The sequence below is a fragment of the Humulus lupulus genome, chromosome 4 (assembly GCF_963169125.1).
Source record: "Humulus lupulus chromosome 4, drHumLupu1.1, whole genome shotgun sequence".
Lineage (NCBI taxonomy): Eukaryota > Viridiplantae > Streptophyta > Magnoliopsida > Rosales > Cannabaceae > Humulus > Humulus lupulus.
In genome coordinates, this window is record NC_084796.1 from 231,350,059 (window position 1) to 231,362,657 (window position 12,599).

The window sequence follows — 12,599 nt, forward strand, 5'->3', positions numbered from 1 at the left end:
GCAGCGGCTCAAAATGGTCCCAAAATTGAAGGGTCGCGACGCTTGGAATGGCCGCCGCACTCAAAATCATCACTCTTTTTTTTCTCTTTTTTTTTTAGTTTTCACGATTTCCACGGCAAAATGTCAAAAATTAAAGGGTTATTTTCAGCTGCGGTCCTCATTCTTTACACTTTGTAACACTTAGGTCCCAATAGTTGATTTTGTATCAATTAGGTCCCCAACTTTTTCAAATCGTATCATTTTAGGTCCCTAAATGCTATTTTTGTTTATTTTTTCTTTGAAAATACATAAAAAATATATAAAATAAATGGTGAATAATTCATAAAATGTTTGGACATTTACTTTATGACAATAACAAACATGACATGAGAAAAAAATATTTTCATGGCATTTTTAAAATATTTAATATTTTTATAAATTAAATTAATGTTTTATTAAAAAATTATTCTTACCGACATCGTTGTTTTATAATTGATATTAATAACTATGTTATCTCGATTATCTTGATATTATCAATTTTTATTATGTTTATGCTTTTTATTTCATTCATTCTTTTTAAAACTTAATAATAGTGTATACAAAGTTATTTATGTGCATATATATATATATATGATTAGTTATAAGTTGCATTATAGAAAAAATTTACAAAATAAAAAATAAATATTGATAATCTCGTGATAGTTCAGTTATTAATATTAAAATTTTGTAGGTAAGAATTTTTTTTAATAAAAAACTATATTAATTTATAAAACCATTAAATATTTTTAAAATGTCATGAAAATATTTTTTTTTCAATGTCATGTTTGGTATTTTTATAAATTAAGTGGTCCAATTTCTTTTAAGATTGATTCACCATTTTTTATATTTTATTTATGTATTTTGAAAGAAAAAAGAAATAAAAATATCATTTAGGGACCTAAATGATATGATTTGAAAAGATTGGGGACCTAACTGATAAAAAATCAACTTTCGGGACCTAAGTGTTGCAATGTGTAAAGAATGGGGACTGCAGCTGAAAAAAAACCCAAGATTAAAATCACAAAACAAAAACTTAAAATTTTTCAAAACAAAACGAAATTGAAAATGAAGCAACTAAAAAGGTGGGATGCCTCCCAATGGCATTGTCGTGAACGTCATTTAGCCGAACACTAAACTCCTCTTCAAATTGGTTTCAAGAGGATGATAGACTTGGCTTGATCAACGGGACCACCCAAGTATGGCTTCAAAGGTTGACCATTCACTTTTAATGTTTCATTGTTCTTGCCCTGTACCTCCACCGATCCATAAGGAAATACTTTCACAAAAGTGTATGGCCCCGACCACCTTGATTTCAAGTTGCCCGGAAATAATCTCAACCTTGAATTGAATACAACTACCTATTGCCCTGGTTGAAACTCTTTACAAACTAAGTTCTTGTCATGCCATGCCTTGGTGCGTTCCTTGTAATTTTTGGCATTCTCATAGGCTTCATTCTGAAACTCATCAAGCTTATTCAACTGCATTAGCCTATTTTGTCTCACTGCATTTTCATCCATATTCAACTTTCTCATGGCCCAACAATAGGAATGATGCTCTGATTCAATCGGCAAGTGGAAAGCCTTTCCAAATACCAACCTATATAGCGACATCCCAATGGGAGTTTTAAATGTCATCCTATAAGCCCAAAGTGCATCATCAAGCTTCTTGGACCAATTTTTCCATGAACTATCCACCGTCTTCTCAAGGATGTTTTTCACTTCTCAATTCAAAATTTCCTCTTGACCATTTGATTGAGGGTGGTATGGCAAAGTAGTTCGCAAATAGACTCCATATCGAGCAAGAAGAGCATCAAGTTGCTTGTTACAAAAATGACACCCTTCATCACTAATGATAGCAAGGGGAGTACCAAACCAGGTGAATATGTGCTTGTGCAAAAAGTTGAAGACCACTTTATCACCATTAGCTTGAGTTGTTGCCACCTCAACCCACTTAGATACATAATCAACCGCTAGCAAGATAAATTGATTGTTGTAAGACAGTGGAAAAGGGCCCATGAAATCAATGCCCCAAACATCAAAAAGCTCAACTTCTAAAATCACATTCAGTGGCATTTCATTCCTTCTTGATATGTTTCCAGTACGTTGACAGCGATCACAATCCTTCACTAAAGTATTAGCATCTTTAAACAAACTTGGCCAATAAAAACCACATTGCAATACCTTTTATGTTGTCCTTGAAGCCCCAAAATGCCCACCACATTGCAAAATGTGACAATGGGCAATAATAGAATTCATCCCATCAACGTCTTATTACATTATCAGCACAGTGCCTATAAAGAATAGGCACCCCCCAACAGTAGTGCTTCACCTAGCAATAGAAATTTTTCAGTTGTTGGCTTCACATCTCAGCAGGCACAATCTTAGCGACCAAAAAATTCACATAATCAGCAAACCATGGCACCATTGAACTATCACTTACCCCAAATAGTTGCAAATTGGGGAAGTAATCATTTATTTGCACTTCCTTTGCGTTTTTTCTCTCCTCTACCTCAAGCCTTGACAAGTGAACTACTACAAGATTTTATGTGCCCTTTTTATCATGAATTTCCATGTCAAACTCTTGAAGTAATAATACTTATGTAATAAGACGGGGCTTGGCATCTGTCATAGTCATCAAATACTTAATGGTTGAAAGATCAGTGTACACAATCACCATGTTACCAATGAGATATAGCCTGAACTTGTCAAATGCATACACAATGGCTAGAAGTTATTTCTCTGTAGTGGCATAATTCAATTGTGCATCATTGATAGTCTTACTAGCATAATATATAGACCAGAATACCTTGTCAGCTCGCTGCCCCAAAACTGCTCCCAATCACTCACATCGCACATCAGCTCAAAAGGGATATCCCAATTAAGTGCAACAACAATTGGTGTTGAAGTTAACTTCTCCTTAAGTACCTTGAATGCATTAAGGCACTTATCATTGAAGCCAACTGTAACACCATTCATTAACAAAGAAGAAAGAGGCTTTGAGACTTTCAAAAAATCCTTGATAAATCTTCTACAAAACCCAACATGCTCAAGGAAACTTCTTACCCCTTTGACTGAAACTAGAGGTGGTAAATTCTCAATAGTTGAAATTTTTGTTCGGTCCATCCCAATACCTCTTCTGGACATTTTGTGCCCGAGAACTATTCCCTCTTTCACCATGACGTGACACTTTTCCCAATTCAAGACTAGATTAGATTTCTCACATCGCTGAAAGAACCGCTTCTAAATGCTTCAAACATTCATTAAACGACAACCGAAAACTGGGAATTCTTCCATAAAGATATAAATATTCTTCTTAACTATATCAGAATATATTGCCAGCATACATCATTTGAAGGTAGCAGGGACATTGCAAAGCCTAAATGACATTCTCTGAAAAGCAAAAGTGCCATAGGGACAAGTAAAAGTGCTTTTCTCCTGATCTTCTGGTGCAATGGCTATCTGATGGTACCATGAATAACCATCCAAAAAGCAGTAGTAACTATGACACACAAACCTGTCAAGCATCTAATCCAGAAAAGGCAAAGGAAAATGATCTTTCCTTGTTGCCTTATTGAGCTTGCGGTAATCTATGCAAATTTTCCATCTTGTCATAGTTCTAGTTGGGATGAGCTCATTATGTTCATTCTTTACCATAGTCATGCCACCTTTCTTTGGCAGCACTTCCACTAGGCTCACTCATGCACTGTCAAAAATAGGGTAAATCACACCAGCATCTAACCATTTAAGTATTTCTTTTCTCACTACCTCTCTCATAGTTGGGTTCATTCTTCTCTGAGCTTCAATGGAGGACTTGCTCCCATCTTCCATCTGGATTTTATGCATCATTGTCGAAAGTAACGTCCCAAATTACCTAATAAGGCTTAAGGCCTTGATTAGGGGGTCAGGAAGGCAATATATGGAATATATTTTTATATGATATCTTTTTTTATGATTATGTGAGTTATATGACAATGTAACTAGATATGCATGTTTAAGAGTATTAAATATGCATGTGAGCCCGTTTCTTATTATAAGGGAAATTTTCGTAATTTGGCATGTTGTGGGCATAATTGTATATATGTCCATATATGTTATATATGTGAGAGACCACATTATTATGTGGGTTTATTAGGGTTATTCGGCACGAGGCGATCCTAGGGAGCAAGTTAGCGGGAAAGTCACAACGGGACCCAATACCCAACTCGAGGCGAGTCAAGGGGTATTTCGGGTATTTAGCATAGTATCAGGTTCTCAGGTAATGGGAATGAATAATTGAGGATATATTTGGAGTTAGTGAGATTAGGAGGGAATATTTGGGATTTTGACCATTTTGCCCTCGGGGACGTTTTTGGTACCCTGGGCCTCGGGATTAGCTTAAGTAAACTTAAACCTTAAGAAAACACAAAACACTCACTCAAACACCTCACTTACTCAACCGACCTTGTCCCTCTCTCTTTCTCCTTTAGCTGTTCTAAGTTTATTCTTGAGAAGTTAGGAAGATTTTGGTTGGAAACCAAGGAATTGAAGGCTCGGGTTAGGATTTGGGATTGGTTGTGGAATTCTGAGTACAACTATTATGAGCAATAAAATTTAAATTATGGAGAAACTAATGATATGCATGAATCCTTTGATATCCATTTTACCCCCACCTATAATCCAATTTTTTCATGGAGACCCAATCTCCAATGAATCAAGGGCATGAATTCAACATGCCTAATCCAAGTCATGCCCAATTTGACCTATCATATCCCATTCAACATGAAACGAGCCCATCTTTAGAGGATACCCTACACCAGTTCATGCAATCAACCTACCAAATCTTACAAGTCCAGTCTCAGTCAATCTAAAAAATTGAGACAATAGTAGGACAACTTGCAACTGTTATAGAGTCGGAAAAACAAGTTTATCCCAACCAACCAATTCCCAATCAAAATAGTCAAATTAAAAGTGAAAAAGAGAATGAAGTTGTTGAAGAACTTGTAATATGCATCCAACCCCCTAATAAAACCAAAAAGTTGGATGAAATAATTTGAGGCTCATGAGGAAAATGAAAAAGATATAATTATATCTCAAGAGCCCATAAATGAACAAATTTGTATATTTACTCGAAATGAAAAGGAGTCTAATATAGATATGCAATTTTCTTATTTTATTGATATTCCCTTAAAATTTCATATTTCTAATTTTCTTGTAGGTGTGATGTTATCAATTATTATTTATTTACACCAAAGTCATAACTCACCCCACAAATGAAATTCTACACCATCGATTGAGTGTAGGTTGAAAAAAAAAATTATAGTCGAGCTAAAAACTATAAACTAAAGCGCTTTGTGAGAGGCAACCCATACTTTAATGTTTCATTTTATATTTCACTTTTGTTGTGTGTTTTTGTTTCATGTTTTTAAAATTCCCAAAAGCTTGAAGGAAACTTCTTGTCCAAAAAGAATAGAAGAGAAGAACACAAAAGAGCAAAATCAAGGAAGTATTCATCAAAGGGAGTAGTTCTTAATTTTTTCCATTTTGTTAAACATTGAGGACAATGTTTCATTTAAGTTTGGGGGTAAGGTGTATGTGTTTTCTTGGTGTTTATGTGTTTTTCTTTGTGTTTATGCATGTTTTTCATTTGTTGTAAAATTCAAAAAAAAAAAAATCTTTTTTTTTTTTTCTTTTTTTTTTTATGTAATTTTCATTTGTTATATAATGTTAAAAAAATATTATTTTCTTTGTTTTGTTTGAAAAACAAATTGATGATTTTCATTTTCTAATGATAAGAATTATAATTGAAATTGTTCTTAGTTCTTAGTTCTTAGAAAAATATAATTAATTATTAAGCTTTATTTTTAATTTTTAAGTTAGTTTTGTTTAAATATATATTTTTCATAATATGTCATTTTTCTATTCTATTTGAATTTGTGATATTTGGATATAGTTTATTTAAACATTAAATTCTTTAAATCTCTAAAAAAAAAAATTGAAATCGTAGAATTTGCTTGATTATCTCTTGAGATTTAATTTATTTTTGTTTGCATATGCTTGTCTAATTTTCTCATGATGATAGATTTGTGTTTGCATGTTGAATATCTATTTTGAAAACACATTTTAACTTTTCAATTAATTACATAAGCTTTACTTTTATTTGTGATTTTCTTTGAACTATTTCCATTATGTAATTTTTGACGAAAACATTTGGCATCACCAATGAAAAAAAAATGTGTGTGTTTTTAATTTTTCTTTTGCTCGAGGACTAGCAAAATATTAAGTTTGGGGGTGTTATAACTCTACAAAATAGAGTTATTTTACCACTTTTTATGTGCTAAATGTTGCTTAATTCTTGAGTTTTTAATTGATTTATTAAGTTTTTAAGTAATTTTGAATTTATTAGGTTTATTTTGATTTTATATATTTTTGTGTGTTTTTATAGTTATTTTGTTGTAAAATATTGTAGCTAATTATTTAAATTATTGTTGTTTAGTTTGGGGTAAAAAAAATGTTGTTTTATTGAAACTAAATGTTAAATTAAATTAAGTTTTAATTAATATTTTTAATGAATTAATATGATTTAGTTTATAATTAAAAATATTTTATTATGATTTAATTTTTGTTTATTTTGTAGGGAGTTTGTTGTATTATTGGTGTTTGAAAAGCCAAGAAAAATAAAGAAAAAGTGTGGCATTTTCAAGAAAGAAAGGGAAAAAATGGCAATTTTGAAAACAAATGCTCCTCTCCAGCCATTTTCCATCTGCCCAGACTCAAGCTGAAGCCCACGCCCATGCCAGGCCCACGAAGACTCCTACAGCCAGCCCACTTGAAGCATCTTCCCACCTTTTGGTCCCAGCTCCTTCAGCAATCATGCCAGCTGTCAATTGCCTGGCACCTCACAAGACCACCAGCAACTTCCCAAACGCCTCATTTCCCAGCCAAAGATCCAGCTAACGCCAAGCACACCAACCCGTGCATCAATCCAGCAAATCACCTGCCTTCACCTAGCCGTGCAACACAAAGCTGCCAACAATCGGGCCTGCTCCACTCCATTCAGCCCAGGCCCAAACCGAAGCAACTAGCTGCACTCCACCTCACCAACAGCTGCCTCTTGATGCACCCAGCCCCAATCCCAGCTGCCACCAGCCAACTTTTCCCAATATTTTGAGCCCAACAAATACACTTTTGTACCCTTGTCCCCTTTGCCAAAAATACCACTTTTTTTTACTCAAACTTTTCTACACATTTTACCCCAAAACATCATCACTACACCCTAAAATTTACCCATATTTGCCATATTATTATTAATTTAATCAATTTAATTAATTTAAATTGATTATTTTAATACTCATTTTTTGGCTATAAATAAGGGATTTGAGTGCTCATTTTAGAAGAGGTTACCACACTACACATTCTACACTTTCAAGACCTGTCCATTTTCTTCTTCTTTATTGTAAATTTTCTATGGGTTTTTAGAGGAAAAATTTGGGGGTTCATCCTCCAAATTTTCCTATTTATGTTTGTAATTTTTAGTTTGTATTTGCTATTCTAGTTATGAGTTTCTAATCTTTTTAAGATTATTAAGGTGATTATGAAACAATATATAACTAGATAGCATTTATTTTGTATGTTGATTTCTCATTTTGTGCAACAAAGTTTATGGAATTTTCTTCTTTAAATATCTTCTTTCATCTTAAATGTCATGTATTTTGGATTGTAGCACATATTTACACTTTGTTCTTCATTAGTGCAAAAACATAATATTCTTTGTGTAAGATGTGTCATTAAATTGTACACATCCATGCTTAGAACAAAAATATTAGGTTTTGCCTTATAAATAATGTTCATTCATTTATTTATTTGTTATTTCATTAGATTGATTTACACTAAATGCTTTGAAATTATAATTTTGAAAAGTGAAGAAAAATCTTATCTTTTTAGAAGTAATTTGTGCTTAAAATTATAAATCTATTTGGAAAATGATAGTTTGATTTAGTTTAACTACCACTAAAACTTGGGAATCAATGTACTTATAAATATTATTGAACTTATATTTTGTGTATTCTAATCCTTAATAATCTTATTTTACCATCTTGATTTCTAATATTAAGTTATTTTTATATATTGTCTTTAATATCTTTATTATTATCTTTTATTTTATTTTATTGTCACAAAATCTCATCAATCTTTGGGGCTAGGTTATACTTTATTAATTTTGGTTTAAAATAGTTTTCTTTTCGATTTTAGACAACTCATTTGGGTTTATGATAAATGAGTTTTAGACTCATTTATCTATGTGTTTTTCAGGTAAAGTATTAGGTATTTTTTTTGTTTTATTCTATTTTACGTTTGTTTTTGTATGTTTTCAGGTGTCAAAGGGCTTAGGTGACTTAGGTGTGGAAACATGGTGGAAAACGTGTTTCGAAGCACTTCTTGCAACCGCAAGAAGGGTGTCTTGCGGCCGCAACTCCAGAGAAGTTTTTGCATTTCTATAGCATTCCTGCAACCGCAGGACTGACATCCTGCGACCACAAGATATGTCTACAAAAGAGAAAAACGCAGATTTTTAATTTAGGGTGTTTTAGTCATTTCATGTTTAACAAAACACTAATTAGGTTTAAATTACGATAAAAGAGAGGGAAGGAAGGACTTTTGCAGATCTAGATTGGGAGAGGAGGCTTAGGAGTGCTTTGGATGAAGATTGGATTGATCATCTAGAGTTCTTTTCTTTTCTTTTTACTTTTAGTTTATGTTAATTTCATGTTTATGGATTTCTTAATGATAAACATGAACTAAATTTTATTTAGGGTTTTTTATTGAATCTCTTGAATCTTTATTATGAATTAATGCAAGTTTTTTAATTTATTCTTCATTTAAGATCTATTCAATTTGTGTTGATTATGTATGTGATTGATTGTGCACCTTTTACATGCTATTTATTAATTCAAATCAAAATCTGAGAAGTGAGATTTGGATATGCTAAAATTGAATGGACCTAGATTTCAATTTAGAACGAGAGTATCAAATTGGTCTATGTGATTTAGGGCTGAGTTCATTGCTTCCTATTGTTTAGATTTCTCATAGAAATATAGAGAATTTGCATTAGGTCGAGTTTTATATTTCTTAACCTGAATATTTAACACTTTTGCATGTCTTTCATCTTAATGAGAAGAATCATCTCTGTGATTGCATTAATGAATAATAAAATGGATAGTAGAGGAAATTAGAATACCTAATTTCTTATATATATTTGAATCAAGTTTGCTGCAAGATTATTGTTCTTTGTTGTTTTTCAATTAATTCTGTTATTTATTATTTTAGATTTAAAAATTCCAATTTTTGATTACCAAATAGAAAATAAAATAAACTATTGGTACTTGATAATCAGTCTCCGTGGGAACGATATCGGTCATACCGAAATAAACTACAAAAGCGATTACGTATACTTGTGTAGCTTTAATTTTCGCAACAAGTTTTTGGCGCCGTTGCCGGGGACTGAAAAATTATCAATATTAAAATAGTTAATTTTATTTCTAATTTGGCTGTCTTTTACATAATTTCTAATTTGTTTGGCTGCGGTTGTTCTTTATCTCAGGTACTTTCCTTATATGCGCAGTAGAAGGGGAGTTGACAGTCCAATTCCAATTAATCTTGAGATCGAGAAAGAGTGCAAGCAAAATAGAAGAAACAAGAGGGTTGAAAGTTCCACTATTGTTACAGCAGATATTAACAACAACAGAGTGGAAAACATGAGTGGGGGAGCACCACAAAATCATAATCCTGCTGGTCAAAGAGCTCTACGGGACTATGTACTCCCTACTGTCACAGGGGTACACTCATGCATTCGTCCACCAGCAATAAAGGAAAATAATTTTGAGATCAAGCCTGCTATCTTGCAGATGGTCCAAACTATTATTCAATTCAGTGGCCTCCCCAGTGAAGACCCCAATATGCACATAGCCAATTTCCTGGAGTTGTGTGCCACTTTCAAGATGAATGGGGTGAGTGATGATGCCATTAGATTGCACTTTTTCCCATTCTCACTACAGGAGCAAGGGAAAAGTTGGCTGAATTCACTTGAGGCCAATACTATCACCACTTGGGATGCTCTAGCTCAGAAGTTTTTTGCGAAGTTCTTTCCACCTGCTAAGGCTGCTAAACTGATAGGGGAGATCAATAACTTCTCTCAACTTGAGGGAGAATATTTGTATGATGCTTCAGAGAGGTTCAAGGACTTGATCAAAAGATGTCCCCACCACGGTATTGAGAAGTGGATGTTGGTCCACAACTTTTACAATGGTTTGTGCGGTACCACTCGCACAATCATTGATGCAGCAGCGGGAGGAGCATTTATGAGCAAAAGTGCTAATGAAGCTTATGAACTCTTAGAGGAAATGGCCACTAATAATTACCAATGGCCAAGTGAACGAGTGGGCAATAATAAAAAGGTTGCAGGGGTTCACGAATTAGATGCAATCACAGCCTTAACTGCTCAAGTTGCGTCTCTAACTAAGCAGTTGCAACAAAATACCATGTCTGCATAGGTTATGCAAGCCCAAGTAATGTGTGAATTGTGTGGGGGGTCTCATCCTTTTGACCAATGCCAAGCTGCTTTAGATCCCAACTTTGTCCCATTAGATCAAGCTCAAGTTCAAGCAGTGGGTAATTTTCAGAGGCCCTACAACAACCCCTACTCTAACTCGTATAATCTGGAGTGGAGAAACCATCCTAACTTTTCCTGGAGAAATAATCAAGGCCAACAACAACTGTTTGAACCACAGTATCAACGGCCTATGACTTAAGCTCCACCACAAGCATCAACATCTCAGCAACCTAGGCCACCAGCTCCTACAGAACAGCCTAGTGAATTACAGGCTACCCTATTGACTCTCACCAACACTCAAACTCAGTTTACGACTGAGACTAGATCCTTCATCAGAAATTGGGAGATGCAAGTGGGGCAGTTGGTCAATATGTTGAATACTAGGCCTCAAGGTAATTTGCCTAGAAATATTGTGGTAAATCCTAAGGAAAAATGTCAAGCTATCATCTTGAGGAGCGGGAAAGAAATTGAGGGTCCTTCTCTAAAGGGGACTCAAGAAAAAAAGGCAGAAGAAGAGGAGAGTTGTGAAAAATTTGAGCCCCAAGTGGAGGAAAAGGTTACTGAATGCCTTCCAACCAAGGAGAAGATTCAACCGGTAGTTGTTGATTCTAATGTCAAAATCCCGTATCCACAACGACTCCAAAAGAATTCCCTTGAAAAACAATTCTCAAAGTGTCTTGAGGTGTTTAAAAAGCTTCACATTAACATCCTATTTTTTGAGGCTTTGGAGCAAATGCCGAGTTATGTGAAATTCATGAAAGAGATTTTATCGAAGAAATGAAGGTTGGAAGACTTTGAGATAGTGGCACTTACTGAGGAGTGCAATGCAATTCTACAAAGGAAGCTTCCACAAAAGCTTCAAGATCCGGGGAGTTTTACTATCCCTTGTACTATAGGGAAATTTGAATGCAAACATGCTCTTTGTGATCTTGGAGCAAGTATCAATCTCATGCCTCTATCTGTTTTTCGGAAGCTTGGTCTTGGTGAGGCAAAGCCTACTACTATTACTCTTCAGCTCGCGGATTGATCAATCAAGCACCCAAGGGGAGTTATTGAAGATGTGTTAGCCAAGGTTGACAAGTTTATTTCTAGCGGATTTCATTGTTCTAGATATGGAGGAAGATACAACGGTTCCCATTATTCTTGGGAGACCATTCTTGGCTACCGGGCAAGCCCTTATTGATGTGCAAAAGGGTGAGTTGAGGTTGAGAGTTCAAGGGGAAGAAGTGGTCTTTAATGTATTTAAGGCTATGTCTTATCCAAGAGCAAGTGATAGTTGCTTTAATGTTGATGTGATTGATGAGGTGGTTTCAAAAAAGAGGATTACTAATGATCCTCTTGAATTGGCTCTGGCGTTGGGTGGTGATAATGAAGAGGAGGATTGGGAGACTCATGAGTATGTGAAATGGATCAATTCTTATGATCCATATTACAAGAAGAAGTTTGAAGAATTGGGGCAAGTTCCTGAGCGCCCCATACCATTGAGAAGCCTCCAGTCCTTGAGTTGAAGTCTTTACCAGAGCATCTTTGTTATGTGTACTTGGGGGAGAAAGAAACGCTGCCTGTTATTATATCTTCATTGCTGTCAAAAGGTGAAGTAGAAAAACTTTTTAGGGTTTTGAGGGCTCATAAACGTGCGATTGGGTGGACTTTGGCTGATATTCGAGGAATTAGACCTTCAACGGTTATGCACAGAATTCTTATGGAAAAAGATAGCAAACCTTCTATTGAAGCTCAATGAAGGATAAATCCCTCTATGAAGGATGTTGTTCGAAAGAAAATACTTAACTGGTTGGATGTGGGGGTAGTCTATCCTATTTCTGACAGTGCTTGGGTGAGCCCTGTTCAAGTGGTGCCTAAAAAAGGAGGAATAACTGTGGTAAAAAATAAGAACAATGAACTCATCCCTACTCGTACTGTGACGGGATGGAGGATTTGTATTGACTACCGCAAGCTGAATAAGGCGACGAGGAAGGATCATTTTCCGCTGCCATTTTTGG

At 34.6% G+C, this 12,599-nt stretch overlaps 2 protein-coding genes and 1 non-coding gene across 3 annotated transcripts; 1 reads left to right on the plus strand and 2 right to left on the minus strand.

Annotated features, from left to right (window-relative positions):
* Positions 1-1,739: 1,739 nt before the first annotated feature.
* On the minus strand, positions 1,740-3,194 carry LOC133832982 (uncharacterized). Its single transcript, XM_062263250.1, has 2 exons — positions 2,824-3,194; positions 1,740-2,169 (listed from the first exon to the last, which is right to left on the minus strand). The coding sequence occupies exons 1-2, from the start codon at positions 3,192-3,194 to the stop codon at positions 1,740-1,742; spliced, it is 801 nt and encodes a 266-aa protein (XP_062119234.1).
* Positions 3,195-10,153: 6,959 nt separating this feature from the next.
* LOC133833515 (small nucleolar RNA R71) lies at positions 10,154-10,260 on the minus strand. The gene has a single exon (XR_009892892.1). It is a non-coding gene; the product is annotated as a small nucleolar RNA R71 (small nucleolar RNA).
* A 685-nt stretch (positions 10,261-10,945) lies between these two features.
* LOC133832983 (uncharacterized) lies at positions 10,946-11,626 on the plus strand. Its single transcript, XM_062263251.1, has 2 exons — positions 10,946-11,223; positions 11,383-11,626. Exons 1-2 carry the CDS (start codon positions 10,946-10,948, stop codon positions 11,624-11,626), a joined length of 522 nt encoding a protein of 173 aa, XP_062119235.1.
* Positions 11,627-12,599: the final 973 nt, after the last annotated feature.

What these genes read in the sequence shown, in the direction of transcription:
- LOC133832982 (XM_062263250.1), bottom strand. Translation starts at nt 3,194, where the DNA reads ATGGTGAAAGAGGGAATAGTTCTCGGGCACAAAATGTCCAGAAGAGGT. An exon ending in TGGGGCAGCGAGCTGACAAG is followed by an intron (nt 2,170 to 2,823) that starts GTATTCTGGTCT and finishes TTATTGGCCAAG; the next exon opens with TTTGTTTAAAGATGCTAATA.
- LOC133832983 (XM_062263251.1), top strand. Translation starts at nt 10,946, where the DNA reads ATGCAAGTGGGGCAGTTGGTCAATATGTTGAATACTAGGCCTCAAGGT. An exon ending in GATTCTAATGTCAAAATCCC is followed by an intron (nt 11,224 to 11,382) that starts GTATCCACAACG and finishes GAAGAAATGAAG; the next exon opens with GTTGGAAGACTTTGAGATAG.